This window comes from Danio rerio, chromosome 19 (genome assembly GCF_049306965.1).
Source record: "Danio rerio strain Tuebingen ecotype United States chromosome 19, GRCz12tu, whole genome shotgun sequence".
Taxonomy (NCBI): Eukaryota; Metazoa; Chordata; class Actinopteri; order Cypriniformes; family Danionidae; genus Danio; species Danio rerio.
The window spans coordinates 41,418,628-41,437,500 of NC_133194.1; the positions used below are offsets into that span (position 1 = coordinate 41,418,628).

The 18,873-nt window shown below is 33.2% G+C and overlaps 1 protein-coding gene across 50 annotated transcripts in view; it reads right to left on the bottom strand.

Annotated features, from left to right (window-relative positions):
- Window positions 1-18,873, bottom strand: part of adgrb2 (adhesion G protein-coupled receptor B2) — a 550,430-nt gene that overhangs the window by 82,528 nt on the left and 449,029 nt on the right. For all 50 annotated transcript variants that reach the window (XR_012395197.1, XR_012395196.1, XM_073931885.1 and 47 more), the window contains 3 exons: window positions 12,032-12,135; window positions 9,496-9,598; window positions 5,394-5,544 (listed from right to left, as the gene is read on the bottom strand). Coding sequence is in view for 48 of the 50 variants with exons in the window: in XM_073931885.1 (XP_073787986.1) it covers window positions 5,394-5,544; window positions 9,496-9,598; window positions 12,032-12,135 (358 nt within the window). In the remaining 2 variants the exon portion in view is untranslated. The remainder of the gene's footprint in view (window positions 1-5,393; window positions 5,545-9,495; window positions 9,599-12,031; window positions 12,136-18,873) is intronic.

Consider the following 18,873-nt stretch of genomic DNA (forward strand, 5'->3'; position numbering starts at 1 on the left):
TGTTAATGACATGAATATTTCAGAGGAGAGCTCATTATGTGTGGACGTGGCACACAGACATGGAGCAGGAAGAATGGATAGGTCTAATTAGCACATGAGTAAAGCTGGCCTCCCTGACTGTGATGGCAAACACAATAGAGAAGACAGCAGTAGAAGAGGCTAGAACACACACACACATGCACAGAGACAAAGGAAAGACCTCGTTCTGCTGAGGAAAGGTTGCTGTTTGCGAACTCGTAATCAAGGGCTAATAAGCACCTTTCTTGGTCCTAAAGTTTTGCCGATACAAGTTTCTTGTAAAATGTACTTAATCTATATGTGAGTTCAGTTCGTTGTTAAGTTGTTTGGTTGTTTATTCATCCGGTTGTTTGGTAATTCGGTCATTTGTTTGTTCGTAATTCATTTGTTTAACTTAAGGGGCACCTATTTTACCCATTTTTTAAGATTTTAGATAAGTCTTTTGTGTCTCCAGAATGTGTCTGTAAATTTTCAGCTCAAAACACCCATTGGATTATTTAGTATACCTTTCAGAATTTGCTACCTTGAACACAATGTAGCTATATTTGTTGTCTGTGCCTTTAAAGCTAGTTCTTCCCACGTGCCTGTTAGACTGATTTATAGTTCTGTGTCAGGCGCACGCATATGGTCTGGTGCAGCCTTTGCGCAGGGTCGCATACCCCTTGCCGTAGCTGACGCTGATGCAATGACGCACCTCTTAAAAAATGTAACTACACATTGCAACGACACATAGTGCAAGCTCTGTGATTGGTCGGCTTGGTAGCTATGACCAGTGTGGGCAGGACTGAAAGCCATGAAAACCTGTTGGAGTGATTGTTTGCAAGTGTTGCATCTCATGAAGGAGCTTCATATGAAAACTTTTGTTTTGTGTTTAGCTTATGATTAAAGTTGTTACACAACTGCTTCTGAATGAGTGAGATTTAGCTACTTGTACATTAAGGTAGTGTTCAGAAATAAACAAAAGCACCTAGAAAGAAACTCGATACAGAGGAACATAACATAACCAACTGCCAGCTAGCATTTCAGAAGTGCTATTGCAGAGCAACACAAACAGCGCAGAAGTATAAATGCATGACTGCATGCAAAGCAGGAAGATGCAGAAGTACAAATCAGCCTTTAGAGTGTGCCTCAGTCCGGCTGCATCAGATAAACAGCACGGTGACAGACATAAAGGAAGCAGACCTGACATATGTTTGTGAGAAATACTAGAGTAAGAACTTTCCCAATGATTATTTGTTGTATTTGTTGTGGAGGTAATTCAAGCCTTTCTGTAATGATGAGTCACACACAATGTCGTTACAAAGTTCACACAGACATCACACACAGCTTGTGCATTTAATTTTGCACTGTTTTTGCAAGGCAAATGTGACAGGATACATCGGTTATGTTAATGAGCAAAATAAATTGTATTTAACATCCACAAATCGGGATTAGAGCGTCTTCCTTTATAATTGTACTGATACGTGGCTGTGGTGATAAAGTAATGCTGAAGTAAATCGTTTTAATTCATTATAAACGTGCACTGTTTTTAAAACGTTTTAAAGTTATAAAATTCATTCTTGATCACATTTGATGATGATTGATGATCAAAGAGAACTGAAGAGATCTTGTAATCCCAGTTGTTATACGCATTACTACAGGGACAGGTTAATACGCGGCTGTCGATCAATTCGGTGGGTGGAGAAACATAAACTCTTACGTCACATTGCGGTGGGCCTCAAAATGAGAGGGATTTGGATCCTATTTTAACATCAGGAAATTATAAAAAAAAAGACTTGTTGTCTTTATATAACCCCAATATGACTGTGGACACACTATGCCTGCACACAGCTCTGTCTTAGCTTACAAAAGAAATGGTTATTTCTTGACTATTAAAGGGGGTCTGCCATTTAAAAAAATTATTTGCTCTAATTTAAGAAATTATTTGCTCTAATCTGTATCATTCATTCATTTTCTTGTTGGCTTAGTCCCTTTATAAATCTGGGGTTGCCACAGCGGAATGAACTGCCAGCTTATCCAGCAAGTTTTTATGCAGCGGATGCCCTTCCAGCCACAACCCATCTCTGGGAAACTCTAATCTGTAGCTTAAATAATATTTATTAAAAAAATTAATGCATGTTTGCACCAAAAATATGAATTCATCGGTTTGAATCTGGTAAATCTAGAGCATCAACAGACAGTATAAGTATTTACTAAACATGTTTCTTAAAAAAGGCATTTGGAGATGTGTGTAAAACTTGATGCATAGTTTGTATTTTATTATACACTTGCTCACACATGAAAGTTAAACAGTAAAATAAAAAATCTGTGCAGTCTCTCATGGTCATCCATTAATAGATGCAGGAAATCAAACTGTCACCGTTTATTTAATATCACAAATGTCATTGAGAACCACTCAAATTCCCTCAAAATACTGAAAACATAACAACAAGTATGATTAAGAAACTAGATGTAATTTGATAAAATTTATAAATTTGGTTTACGGAGGCATAATACCAAATATAACCGAAAAAACTTGACCCCTTTGATCGTCAATGTAAAATTAGCACCCTGCATGCAACCACCTTAACATACACATGACCAACCAGGCCATGTCTATAGCAATTTTCAGATTTCAGATTCTATATATTACAACTCATTTTCTGACATCTTAGCAAGAAATCCATCTTCTATCACCTCCCAGTGGGTGGAAATGCTATTCTGCAATATCTGCAAAGGGCATCTGTGAATTAATGGGAGTGATAGTAGATCAATAAGTTTCACACCAAGTATATGTGTGTGTGAGCAACAGCGAGAGCTTGAATATCCTTACAAATCCTGCCTGTGTAAGACGACAACACACAATGCTTTCTTATCAACAATCAGACTTTAACGTCTTGTCACACAGCAGTAACATTGAGCTGCCGTGGCATGTTTGTGGCGTGTCATTGGGCTCCACTGAAGCAAACTGACATGCTGGACAATATGATGGGATTGAATTGATAAAACCCGGCATGCTATACTTTTGCATGGCTCATGTGAGGCTGAAGCACAACAATAGCTTTACTTTTGACCTCTGGTGTTACTGGTGTGTGTCTACTTGCTTATGTTGTTTATGAGGACACAAAATTGTATTATGACATGGGTATGACCTAGTTGTGCTCTATTAAGCTGGTTTATGAAGACATTTCTGGTGTCCTTGTAATTTAAAATTCTAAAAAAATCATACTTAAAAGGGTGTTTTGACATTTAAATTAGCTACAGTTTTCCTGTGAGGGTTGGGTTTAAGTGTATGGTAAGGCCATATAAAAAGCTTTTTTAAAGTATAAAATACATTACAAATATGGAAAGTAGAGTTGGACGGTTTAATCGAGGCAATTATTAATGCAAAAACTGGTTTAAATGTGTATTTGGTTTAATATGTAAATTACGACATCAATGAGGCATATGCAAATTAACTTTTATTTTCAGTCAGCCAGTCCAAGCGCTTCCGATGAACTGCCATCCCATACAAGATCGCCACGTTTAAGAACTGATTTCTTTAAAAACCATTGATCTTCACTACCTGACAAAGATACGATATAAAGTGGGTCTAAGACCAGACAAGAAGCACTGCATTAAATTTAAACAATGCATTAAAAATTATTTTTAATGGAGTTTCTGCGCTAGCCTGCTGCTCCTGACGGCGCTTACGTTTAAACAGTCTTTCATCTCTTTCTACGCTTTAACAACTTAATGAATGCTTAAGTATATTTAACTCATTATATTTTTATTTTATTACAACATCGATGCTGTGAAAAGAACCTTATGAGATTGGAAATAGTGACATAAAAATTTCATCTGAAGTTTATCGGTTGCTGAAAAGTACTAGCCATATACAGTTAAAGTCAGAATTATTAGCCCCCCCCCCCTTTTTTTTTCTTTTTTAAATATTTCCCAAAAAGATGTTTAACAGAGCAAGGAAATTTTCACAGTATGTCTGATAATATTTTTTTCTTCTGGAGAAAGTCTTATTTGTTTTATTTTGGCTAGAATAAAAGCAGTTTTAATTTTTTTATGAACCATTTCAAGGTCAAAATTATTATCCCAATTTAAGTTATTTTTTTTTTAGATAGTCTACAGAACAAACCATCATTATACAATAACTTGCCTAATTATCCTAACTTGCTTAGGTGACCTAATTAATCTAGTTAAGCCTTTAAATGTCACATTAAGCTGTATAGAAGTTTCTTAAAATATCTAGTAAAATTTTATTTACTGTCATCATGGCAAAGATAAAATAAATCAGTTGTTATAAATGAGTTATTAAAACTATTATGTTTAGAAATGTGCTGATTAAATCTTCTCTCCGTTAAACAGAAATTGGAGAAAAAAATAAACAGGGGGGGCTATATTTCTAACTTTAACTGTATACACCATTATGATTGTTGTCAATGAACTACGGCTTTAGTAATATATATATTTTTTTTACTTCAAACTCATCTAAAAACTACAGTCAGGTGTTTGAAATAAATCCTTTTGTTAGCTAAATCCATAGTAGTGTGTGTATTAGTCATGCTAAATCAATGAAAGCAGTTAATTTAATGTGTATTAATATAGCGCATTTATTGTGTATGGCCATACACCCAAAACGCTTCACAATTATGAGAGGGGGTCTCTCCACACCACCACCAGTGTGCAGAATCCACTTGGATGAAATGACGGCAGCCACAGGCTCACAGCACCAGTGAGCTCACAACACCCCAGCTAGGTGTAGTGAAGAGTCAGTGACAGAGCCAATTCAGTCGATGGGGATGTTTGGGAGGACATAATGTTGAGGTTTAATGGAGGAAATTTGGCCAGGACACCAGGGTTACACCCCTACTCTTTTCACAAGAAGTGTCATGGGATTTTTAATGATTACAGAGAGTCAGGACCTCAGTTTAAAGTCGCATCCAAAAGACGGCACTCACTGACAGTATAGTGTCCCCTTCACTTCACACTAAGACCCCTATCAATAGCAACCTAGTTTTCTCATGTGGTTTCCCATCTAGGCACTGACCATTCTCAGCACTGCTTAGCTTCAGTGAGCAACCAGTCTTGGGCTGCGGGGTGACATGACAGTGGCATAGTTAAATCTTCTGTTAATCTTCAGTTAATTTTCTTGTTTATTCAGCAATCACTTTTTTCCCCAGGGGATTTCATGAGTTTCTTTGTGTGCAATTGGACAGGTTTGTGTGCTTCCGCACGAGCACCTTCTGGCTTTCTGAGTATATTTACTACAAATCAGACCTAGCTTTCTTGATAATCACATCTTTGCACATTTCATTTGCAAATTCAGTTTGATCAAATGCCCAGCCTGGAAAGTCCTATAAACCATATATACAAGTGTGTGTATGTGTGTGTGGATGACAAACCCCAGCCGAGGCACAGGAAACGCTTTCGAATGAGGCGAGATCTCATCTTGCCAATCACGGCCAGGTAGGACTGCCAGGCCTCCGTCAAAACCCAGCAGAAAGAGGCCAGAAAGAAGAAGTGTAAAAAGGCAGCAGTCACAGTGCACAGTCCCTAGAGAGACGAGAAGGATAGAGACATAAACAGAGAGAAATAAGAGATGAATAACAGATCTACGGAAGTGAAATGAACTTGGTATGATGTCATTTCAAGTTCTTGAATTAGTGAACTCTCTTAAAAAGTTTTTTTTACAGCTGGCAAACACCTTTACCTTTACTTTAACTACTATGGGTGTTATTATTCATGTATTTAAGTGTAATTATTATCATCATCATCATCATCATCATCATCATCATCATCATCATCATTATTATTATTATTATTAAAATAATATTATAGCAGTCATATGAATTCTTTCTCTGAATAATAATAATAATAATAATAATAATAATAATAATAATAATAATTAATATAATATAGAAAATAGTAATACTAATTATTTACATGTGGTATAGAGAATATTTTTGAGTGTCATACAGTCAACGCCAGCCTAGCGGTTAAGTGCACCAACATATACAATGACATGAGTACAAGACCTGGCTTGAGGTAATTTGCTGATCTTTCCCATCTCTCACTGCTCCCAGTACTTTCCTGTGTGTAATATCCACTGCCCTATCCTAATTTCAAGATTTTATGCTTAGCTGATGATTAATTATAAGCTACTTTGGCATGCTGTCCCAGAAGAGAGCACTGAGCTCATATGATACTCGAGCCTAGGGCTCCCTCCCGTTGCAAGGCGAGAGGGGAGTTTGAGCTCAGGTAGATCTCGAGAACTCGCCTGCGGTAGTAATTAGTAAACAGATAGTGATTGCTCTTAAGAGATAACTACTTACTGGGAGCATGTCTATGGTGTCGATTTGGATTAGTAAATTAACTTTTGTTGCACCAGGGAACCCGGGTTAAACCCATGTGAGCACAGGGAGAAAGTGCAAACTCCGCACAGAAATGTCTGCTGGTTTGGTAAAGCCTGGAACCAGAGACGTTCTTTCTGTGAGGCAACAGTGCTAAGCACTGGGCCACCCTGCCACATAACTAGAAGAAGGAGGAGTAGTGGTGAAAGGGGGGACTCTGTAAAACGAAGAAAGTGGTGGCACGTTACACAGGGTATTTGTAGTAACTTAGGAGACGTTTGATTGATGCATTGAGAGTTGGATAATGCGGATCCAGCCGCTAGAAATCATAAGCATGTGATCCTCTCAAAATTAGTTTATAAATAAACTTCAAAAAGGTGAAAACCCCCTAAAAAGTAAAGATAAAAAATTAAATAAATGTGTCCTACATTTATATAATGAGACTGGTGTCTAGTTAGTTGTTACCTCAAACTATTTTTTAACTTCTTAAACTGCTCCAAAAAAAAAAATAATAATAATAAATGACCTTAATAGTGAGCATATCAGACATTAATAATTGATGAAAAAGTGTGAGAACAAGTAGTACACGAAGCAAGAGAAGGTGCAAATGGCTTTTAGCTACTCGCCAAAGTCAAGAGGGAGAACGTGATTGAAAAGCAGAAGTGTGTGAGAGCTGTGGACATTAACGGAAGTCCATTCAAGGAGAAACTGACTCAGTGTTACTGGGGTGTGAAAATATGCGCATCCTGTTGGTGTTATTTTACTTACAGACGGTACTTTGAAAGAGAAAATGGCTTACTTTCAGGTTGAACAATTTCTAAGGAAAAATGTCAAGACGGAATTAAAGTATACTTTAAGTAAGCGGCGAACGCAAATGAGAAGCGGCGTATCTGAGTGCGGTTTTACACAATAATGAGGTGCATGTTCTTATGCTTAGCTCGCTTAGCAAATGACCCAGGAAATAAGAAGGATTTCACACCATTCATGGATTTTCGAAATTAAGCTTATCTGCACTTCTTTAAACTAATGCAGAATTTAGTAAAAAATTAAGTGGGGATTGAATCCTGCGAGCGGTTCCTTTGGATGTTTCAGTTTGGATGGTTGAGTGGCAGCACTTGTTTCTTCTTCCTAGGAATGCAGAATCTCTAACTATTCTTTAATAATCCCAACTTTTTTTAGGGGAAGCTTTATCGTGATTTCAGATACGTATTTGATTGTAATTATCTTCACTTTGTTTGCTTTCTGTCTAGTTTTATTTTATATATATATATATATATATATATATATATATATATATATATATATATATATATATATATATATATATATATATATATTTTTTTTTTTTTTTTTTTTTTGCTTTATTTTCAGTATGGATAATAGAGCTTTGAGATGCTTTGCTAGTTTTAATAATAATGATAATAATAATAATAATAATAACTACAACAACAACAACAATAAAATTAATAATAATTTATTAATTATAAATTATCATTAATATGTATAAAATGAGTAAAAGTAATTATTTATGTAACAATTGCATGAGGAATATCTTCATAATAATAATAATAATAATAATAATAATAATAATAATAATAATAATAATAATAATAAAAATAGTAGTAATAATAATAATAATGATGATGATGATGATGATGATTATGATCATGATGATAATAATAATAATAATAATAATAATAATAATAATAATAATAAAGTACTTTATTTTAAAAATATTTTTAAATATCATTTAAAAGTAAAAAAGTAATAAAAAAGTCATTCTCTGAGCGACAGGTTAAGTTTGGATGACGGCACTTGTTTCAGCCTCTGTTGTCTATCTTACACTCTCTCTCTCTGAGTGACTGTCAAAGCTGACACAAAGCTGACCCTCCAGCACCTTCTCCAAATCTATCAGAGTCCACTTATGCAATGTCTTGACAGACTGGAGAAAGAGAGAGAGAGAGAGAGAGAGAGAGAGAGAGAGAGAGAGAGAGAGAGAGAGAGAGAGAGAGAGAGAGAGAGAGAGAGTGCAAACAACAACTAACTGCACCACTGACTCACTTCTTTAGCAAGGATGAGTGGCATGCTGAAGTCTCTATTACATTATAGTAATCAAATTGTGCATTAAATTTGTATGGAAATTATGATAAATCATAAGTGTAATTGGTTTTTAATTAGAATTCAATGCTTATAAATACATAGCTAAATTATCTGCCCTTTTAGGAATGCAGAATCCCTGACAATTCTTTAATCATCACTAGTTTTTTTCGGGTAGCTTTATTATGATTTGAGATATTTATTTGGTTGTTATTATCTTAGCTTTGTTTGCTTTCTGTCTAGTTTGATTTTGTAAGATTGTTTTTTTATCTTTTAGCATTATTTGCCATATCCACGAAAGAGTACCCTTTGAGTAAAATATTGTAAAATTTTGTAAAATATAATAATAATAATAATAATAATAATAGAAATAATGATAATAATAATAATAATAATAATAATAATAATAATAATAATAATAATATAATAATAATAATAATAATAATTATTATTATTATTATTAATTTTGCATGTATACAGCTTTAGATAATACTGTATGCATGGAAATAATGCTACTACTTATAATAATAATCCTTGTGAAACTGTTCATTTTCAGATGCTTAATAATGATAAAAATAAATAATGTATTTTTATTATTATTATTATTATTATTATTAAATGCATGATAAACAGCTTAAAATAATGCTGTATGCATGGAGTAATGATAATAATAATAATAATAATAATAATAATAATAATAATAATAATAATAATAATAATAATAATAATATTAATAATAATAATGATAATAATAATAATAATAATAATCATGCAAGTGTTTTTAAGTTACTAAAATATTATTGTTTATTATTAAATAATTGATAAAAATAAATAGAAATAATATTTTTATTATTATTATTATTATTAATATATAGGGGCCATTTCCACAAAGCAAAATTAAAATGATGATTTAATAATAATCAAAGTGAACTGTCATTAGTGTAATAATATTAATTTAATATGCAATAATCATGAATGAATTTAGAAAAATTTAAATATATATTCCCAGAACACTCCTTCAACCTGATCCCAAACAAGAACAATACAATGCATTTACCTTACTGAGCGTTTGGGACTGTCCCACCAGTATAAGCACATTGGAGGCCAGTATGGACAGACAGAAGTTCACCAAGATGATGGACCTCTCTGAACGAATGTACCTGAGAAACACAGACAAAACAAGAAAATTACACGCTGACAACGGCAACGCTTTTGGAGTTATGACATTATTATGCTTACAAAGGCTTGATATACAGGCGCATGACATTCAGGGTGTGAGATCTACTTATCAACATCCATTTATCATTTTTCGCTCCCTCCATTGAACACTGACAACTAGCGCAGCGTCCCGGATGACCTGAAGATGAACTCGCAAACAGCAGCGGTGAGGAAAAAGCTCTGGTCCACTGTTTGAGCTCCCTTCAGCGGTGCTGAAGAGAGGAATGGTGACATCCTGTCTAGATCAGTGCACTAACTGATGGAGATGACACTGATAAGCCCTATGAAGGTCTGACAGATGCACTGAGCATGCGATGAAAAAACTTTGGACAAACTTAAAAAAACTTGTGTAATTTGTTACAGCTAAATTGACTTGGTTGAAACTGAAAAATTTAATTGAATATTAATCAAAATATGCGTTCTGCCCAAAGAAAAAAAGGTAAAATATTCATTTAATTACTCTGATTCAACTTAAATATTTATTTTGGCAAAAAAAAAAATAAAATACTACAAAATCAAAGTAAAGTTGTATTAAGGTTGTAAATAAATAGTAATGTTAAGCTATGCTATTGCTAGTTGTTGTTTTTTTTCAAGGTGTGAGGTAAACAATCTGCTTACAGTATGACATTAGCTACATTTCTATCCACCTATTTTTATGTGCATTTTGGATGTGCATAATTTTGAAAATGCGCATAAAAAACATATGCGCATAACTGAGTAGGATAAACTTTTTATTCGATAAGAAAATATTTTAGTATGTGCTTTGGGAAAAGATCATGTGATTTTGTCATAAGAGCTCATGTGATGATAAAAATGTGTTTGAATGGACTAGTCAGCAGGCTGAGCACATTGTAAAACATCTGAAATGTTGTTTTAGTCAAAACACGTTAACCAGTGTTAGTGTTATTACATTATTAATGACCTCCAGAATCAAGAGCGGCTGTGCTCTGCGTCTCACCCTCAAAGGCCACTGCGCTTTCTCTGCGTTTTCACTGCCTGTTCACTGCGTGTCAGGATTGCCTTCTGAGGCGCAAGTCATTTATCAAATGAAGAAAAGATTCACACAGCTTCTCTTATCGCAGCAAATTCCATTTTTACTTTCAATATTTGGTGCCAGTTAATGCCAGTTTATAACCTAGCAACTGTTTAATTAAACAAGAAAGAATGTCTTTTTGAAAGACTGGTGTAGCGTACTCAATACTCAGGCTGCCTAGTTTGTGGATGAACATGTGTAAGCAATAAAAGTTCAGAAGTGGCTCGAGCTGTATCCATCGTGCTAGCCCTAAAATCCAGAGGTGAGTTTACTGCGGTACAGTAGGTAACTTAATAAAAACTGGACACATATAATATTAACAAATATTAAAAAGCATGAAAAAGAAAGCCAAAAAACAAACAAATGAATGAACGAACAAAAAAAACAATAAATGAATGAATGAATGATTGAATGATGAACGGACGAACAAAAGAACGAAAGAACGGACGGATGGATGAACAAACGAAATGAACGAACAAACAAACTAACAAATAAATGAATAAATGAATGATTTAATGAATGAAAAAATAAGTGAATGTATAAATAAATAAATAAATAATGATTGAATGAATAAAAAAAATAAAATAAATAAAAAAATAAAATAAAATAAAATAAAATAAAATAAAATAAAATAAAATAAAATAAAATAAAATAAAAAATAAAATAAAATAAAATAAATAAATAAATTTACCACTGGGAACTCTTTATAGGCCTAACTTTTAGTACACCATACAAATAAATAAATAATTAATAATATTAGACTCAAATAAATGCAATATATTGCAATATAAATTAAATGTATAATATATTTTTAAAGTAAAAAAAAAAAACATAAATAAGAGTAAAAAATAGGTCCAGCTTCATTTGTAAAAACGCAGTGTCAGACTTCTGAGAGGATAAAAGCTTGACTAAGCAGTTGACTAAGTGTTGCCTAGTTTCTGGACGTGGCGTTAGCAGATCACGTGACCAACTCAGGCCATCTGCCACCCTGAGCTGTTAGCATCCAGGCTAGCCTTTACTAGCGCTCTCCACATAATCCTGTCCTGCCACAGGCGGCTCCCGCCATCCCTCATTTGTTCCCAATTATTGCTAATTGCCGTTTTGGCCCACTCCAGTTCTACCCCATGCCAGCTGCTCCATCCCAGCCCGGGCAGCCCAGCACGTGGGAAGCTACAGTCTGAAAAATGAATCTTGTAAGTTGTAAGTGTACCTGGGAGAGCAGCGGGGAAGTAAACAAGGGGAATGGGGCGAAAATAGCAAGCTAATATCCTATTATAAATAGAGGACAGCAGAGGCTGGAAGCGGCATGCAACAATGGCAGATCTGTGTTGGTTAAATTTACCTCCAGAAGGCAGCGTAGATGAGCAGCAGAATGAGCAGGGCCGTACACGATATGCCACAGCCCACCATCAGGGGTACAGACGGCATACTGGAGGGCCCCATACCCTGCACAGAAAAGAAGAAAAACAGTAATGAGAACTCCTCATAGTTAAATACAGAATTATTAGCCCCCTGTATATATTTTTTTCCCCAATTTCTGTATAATGGAAAGAAGATTTTTTTCAACACATTTCTAAGCATAAAAGTTTTAATTAATCATTTCCAATAACTTATCTTTGCCATGATGGCAGTACATAATATTTGACTAGATATTTTTTAAGATACTAGTATTCAGCCTAAAGTGACATTTAAAGACTAGGTTTATTATGCAAGTCATTGTATAAAAGCGCTTTGTTCTGTAGACAATAAAAAAATAAATAAATAAATAAAAAAATAAAAAGCTTAATAAGGCTATTTAAATTGACCTTAAAATGGTTTAAAACAAAATTATCCAAATTTAATAAAATATATTACTATCATTATACTAGTTTATTACTATCGATAAGCAGCCTTTAAGTTCCAGAAGTTCAATGGTTTTTGTTTGTATAAAAACAGCTTATATTAAAACGAATCTGCCAAAGTAGCCAATCTGCCAGTGAGTCTGCAATCTGCCAAGCCTATTCAAATGGCATGTTTTGTTGGTCAAGACAGGACAGGGCATAATTTCTAAATTTATTTCTAAATTCTAATTTATTTCAATTGTTTTATTTTTTATTATAAATTATGATTTTATTTGATTACATTCCAATTTAATTTGTTTTCATTTATTATTTAATTTATTTCTATTTTACTTAATTTAAATCATTTTATTTTGAATTTTATTTATTTTATACTTCTAAATTAAGGTTTAATTTAATTTTACATAATTTAATTTAATTTAATTAATTAATTTTATTTTTAATAGGAGCTCCAACCACCCATATAGAGGGAAAAAAAGAGTTTCTTTGGATTTTCAACTTGTAGTTTTTGTGTTTACTACTAATTAAACTTCTTCCATCCATCCATCCATCCATCCATCCATCCATCCATCCATCCATCCATCCATCCATCCATCCATCCATCCATCAATCCATTCATCCATCCATCCATCCATCCATCCATCCATCCATCCATCCATCCATCCATCAATCCATCAATCCATTCATCCATCCATCCATCCATCCATCCATCCCTCTCTTTTATTTTATTTATTTTTTATTTTTTATTATAATAATGTTTATTATACACTTTGAAAAATTTTAGTTTCTTTGGATTTTCCATGTGTGTTTGAGTAAATCTTGAGTAAAAAGTGCTAAACCATTGTTATACTAACCAATTTCCTTCTGACCATTTTAATTTTTTTTTTAAATAAATGACAATATATTATTTTTTTATTTTTAAAATGTTTTCAGTCCCTTATAGAATAAAATAAATAATATAACTTTTACTCTAACCCACATCTAATAAATCATCTATTTTTACCCATGCAAAATCCTGACTCATCATGATTAAAAGCTACAGTTAAGCAATAAATAAATAAAAACACTCTGTAAAACACTCAAGAAACAGCTTTGGGTTTGTATAAGGATAAAAAGTGCAGAGAAGAAAAATAGAGAAGGGCAGTCAGGAGAGGATTACATTCAGCTCAGGTTAAAGCTAAAGGCCAAGGGTCTTCATTCCAAATAGCCTCATGCTCCCCAATCCTCTCGTTCACTCCTGGGTTGATTTTCTCTCTTTTCCATTAGGTCAAAGCTTGATTCTTGTCTTAAACAGGACATTGTATCCCCATCAGCCCTCTGACCTCTGCGACCCCTCTTGCTGCAGCTTATTAAAGATCTCTGCTGAGTGAAGGGTTACTAAAGGTGAAAATGTGCTTCATGTTTCTGGATTAACCCTCTTCTACTCAGACATAACAATTCTGGAGAGATATGCATTAGTTTACCGTGACATTAAGGTCAGGGTTTAGTTACAGTAAGTTTGATTCACAAGTGCAATTAAAAGCATATTTAAGTTAATTCAAATGTATGACACTCATGGATGATTTTTTTAAATGATTTATTTTTATGCACTTAAAATTTAAGCAAATAAACGTTTTAAAAGTTATTTAATTTTTTTTTGTTAAATTTAATGCAATAAAATAAGAAAAAATATACTTATTCTTAAATGCGCAAAATTAATCCTTGCAGACAAGTTGATGCTTAACCAAAGCTGTTTTCTATTTAATAATAATAATAATAATAATAATAATAATAATAATAATAATAATAATAATTATTATTAATACAACAACAACAACAACAACAACAACAATAATAATAATAATAATAATAATAATAATAATAATAATAATAACAACATGCTAATCATAGATGCAGAGAACATCTATTTTTTTATTAAATTAAATGAAATAAAAAAAAATTAAAATTAAAATTAAAATCTCTTTTCCATAAAGACTTTTAGCACTTTAGACAAGAATAGGTCAAGCATTTTATATTAATAATAACAATAATATTAATAATAATACTACTACTACTAATAATAATAATAATAATTGTAAAAATAATAAGAATAATAATAACAATAATAATAATAATAATAATATAAAAAATAATAATATATTAAATATATAATAAATAAATAAATAAATAAATAAATAAATAAATAAATAAATAAATAAATAAATAAATAAATAAAATAATAATAATAATAATAATAATAATAATAATAATAATAATAATAATAATAATAATATTAAAGCAACCCATTCAACTTCTTGAAAGCCTGCAAAGCCTGTCTCTATCTTAAAGGACATGTTGACATTGTGTCTTCCTGTTGAGGCGGCAAGATCTGAGGAAACGGCATGTTCGCTGGACGTGTTACATTGTTATGAGAACGGCAGGAGGTCTAATCACTCAGACCATGGTGTTAATGTGTCCCATCAGCAGCTCTTCACAGCACATCATTATGTTGGATCAGACTGTAATCATTATACAGGTCACAGCAATTTTATTTTTTCTTTGAAACTGCGGAAAAAAAATTGCAGAATCACATAGGAGTGAGAATCTGTTTCCTTTTATATTCTCGTTTGGTGACTATGCTACACATTTCAAGCACAAAAAGTGGAAAGTGTGTTCATTTTTTTCCTCTGATAACCTTTCACAGGTCATATTTACCCCTGACCGGAAACTTCTTTTTTTTGGACTTCGCTGCTGCTTTCAGGACACTGTAATTCTGTGGAAGTCTGCAGATATTTCAACCACTGTCTGGTCCGTGGGATTAAAGTCTTCAACAATAAGGGACATACACGATCAGGGTATGTACTTTCATAGAAGATCACATACTCCATGTTGTTTGATGATCTGATTGGGGGAGAATAATTAACATTCCAAGTCCGGAATAGCAGTTAGCAGTTAGATCTACAGTTGAGGTCAAAGTTATTAATAAATTTATTAGGATTTTTTCAAATATTTTCCAAATAATTTCACAGTATTTGATAGTAAAAAATATATTAAAAAAAAGAAAAATGAAACAAAAAGACCCTGAAAAAAATAGAGATAAAAAAAATAGAGACAGGACTTGATATAAATATATATCTGTGACTAGAATGACTAGAATTATATAAATATATATAGAAAAACAGGATGTTCTGGCCTCATGGTCCATAATTCATACTACAATAGCCCTTAAAAATCTCAATCGATGGGTTTTTATTTTTTTATTTTTGGAATATATTATTTAAGAAGTTATATCACACAGCCAGACTGTTATTAACAATAATTGAAATTGAAATTGAAAAATACTTGCAGTGGTAGCTGCATTGAAACACACATTTACCCATAACATATACATACCACTTAAAGTAAAAAAAGAACACTGTTCAAAATAAAAAAAGAAATCCACTATTTCTCTTACTTTTATGCTATCCAGGAGCCATGTGCACCCATTGAAAGGTAAAATCTGCTTTTTCCGTTTCAAGTACATAGCAAACTTGAATGCCAAAGCATTTTGGATATGTATATAAAATAGCCTATGTAATATATTAACATCATCACATTAATAAAATAATGAGAAAATATTAAATAAATGACAGAAAAAGGAATAAAAAAGACAGTATCTCTAAACTTGTAGATTGTTTAAATAAGGCAAATGCGTTGATTTACCATTACTAACGGTGTACATATACAGTTGAAGTCAGAATTATTAGCCCCCTTTTTATTTATTTATTCATTTGTAAATATTTCCCAAATGATGTTTAATAGAGCAAGGAAATTTTCACAGTGTTTCTGATAATATTTTTTTCATCTAGAGATAGTCTTTTTTGTTTTATTTCAGCTACAATAATAGCAGTTTTACATTTTTTACACATCATTTTAGGGACAAAATTATTACCCCCTTTAGTCTATTTATTTTTTTGATAGTCAACAGAACAAACAATCATTATACAATAACTTGCCTAGTTACCATAACCTGCCTAGTTAACCTCATTAACCTAGTTAAGCCTTTAAATGTCAAAATGTCTTAAAAATATCTGCTAAAATATTATTTACTGTCATTATGGCAAAGATAAAATAACTCAGTTATTAGAAATGAGTTATTAAAACCATTATGTTTAGAAATGTGTTGAACAAATCTTCTCTTCGAAAAAAAAAAAAAAAAAAAATCAAGGGGGCTAAAATTTCAGGGGGGCTAATAATTCTGACTTCAACTGTATTTTACAGCCAGTTTAGACCAGTCATTCCGTCCACTTCAAGTGTGTAATAAAGTGTTTCTGAGTCATTTAGATAAAAAATTACATTTTTATTGTTTCTCTTGCTCTCGATTGTGCAAACGCAGTCAGCTGCGAAGCCAAGCAAAAGTATGCTTAAGTAAAAATGTACTGCAAAAACGCATAGAAGCTTTAGAAAGCGAAAGCAAAAGTTTAATCCCGGACATTTTAGGAGATCTAAAAACCGGACCAGACATTTTTTTTTTTTAAATATCAATAAGACTGCAGAGCATGTGAGACTGTCTGTGGGAGTGTTGACATGTCTTGTGCACACAGAACGGAACAGGTAAAAGAGAAAAGATTTTCCACTACTTTATTGATCGTGGATGTTTGGTAGATGGATACAAAAAAGTGTAAAAAGGATTATGACAGCGGACCGCCCAAGTAAAGTCTATATATGGAAAGCACTGGACAACCTAATTGTTTTACTGTATGTTCCATCCATTACATTTGTAAAAACAATTACGTTAAATTAATAGCTTTGTTTAACAGAGATGAGTTGCAGCTGGAAGGACATCCACTGCGTTAAATATATGCTCGATAAGTTGGTGGTTCATTCCGCTGTGGCAACCACAGATTAATAAAGGGACTAAGCCGAAAAGAAACAGAATGAGAGTTTGGACAGCATGAGGGAATTGTGTGGAACCCAGCATTTTTACAGTGCACTTCAAGGTGACTTAAGGCAAAATAAGACAAAAAGTCTCTTACAGGGAACGCTAACAAGTGCAGTTCACCGACTGAGAAAAAGTTCCCACAGCACTTCATCTGCTTCTGCACGCAATGTTCCAGTGGACTCGTTCTAGCTCTTCAGGCTCTTGGAAAAGGAAGCCCAGACGAATGATCTGTCTGGCAGTCATCTGTGAGAGTGGTGTGGCCGTAATCAAGAGTATTCTTACAGAGCGGGAGACATGCTGGTAATAATTCAGAAGAACAGTCTGCAGGTTGGCATGATTAAAGCCTCCTGCAATCAGGGACACAGCATCAGGGTAGGTACATTCATAGCTGGTAAAGCAGGAGTTCACAGGTAAAAAAAAAAAAGAAACGAAAATTCTGCTATTATTTACTCATGTTGCTCTAAAACTCTATGACTTGTTCCTCTATGACTGGAACTGTCCTGTGAGAAACTATACTGTTAGACTTTGCTACAATTTTACAGTTATTTACTGCAAAACATCAAGTAAAATACCACATTAAAATGTGTAAAGGACATAAAAAAATAAATAAATAAAAAAAAACTTGCGGAAAAGGTATTTTACTGTAAAAAAAAAAAAAAAATTGCAGTAGGGCCCTGTTACTGTAAAACACATTTGCAGGGAAGTTACTGTAAAAGTGCAACTACAGTAACTTTCTGGCAACAATGGTGCCAACAAGATACTGCAAAAGTACAATAAAATGTCTAACTGTGTTGTGATGTCCAGTGGGAGACTAGCGGCGTCCTGAAAGAGACTATACTGTCGGACTTTGCCTCAATTTTACAGTTATTTACAGCAAAAATGCCTAGTAAATTCCCACATACATTCTTTACAGTTCACTACTGTAATATGCACTGCATTGTGGGCCATTTGAAATCGTTTACAGTAACTTACTGCATATTGGAGATTGCTGCATTCTACTGTAATCAAAGTAATCAACTGCTGCTACTGTAGTTAAAGACAAAAATGAGAGAGTTAATGAAAAAGTCACTGGTTTGGAGTTTATTAAAGTCAATACTAAACATAAGGGATTTGCACTGCTAGTGTAAAATGCAAATAAATTACAGTAAAACAAGTGTAAAACTGTTCAAATAAAATATGTTAAAGGGCATTTTACCATATGAAAAAGTTGCGGTAAGGCTATTTTACTGTAAAAAAAGTTCAATCGTAGTTGGGGCCTGCTACTATAAAACACATGTACAGGTAAGTTACTGTAAATGGGGAGTTGCGGTAACTTGCAGGGAACAGTGCTGTCAGTAAGTTACCACAAAAATACAATAATATGTCAGTGTAGTGATGTCCTATGATGATGTCCTATGATGTAAAAGACTAGTGATGTTCTGTGAGATGTCCTGTGAGAGACTAGTG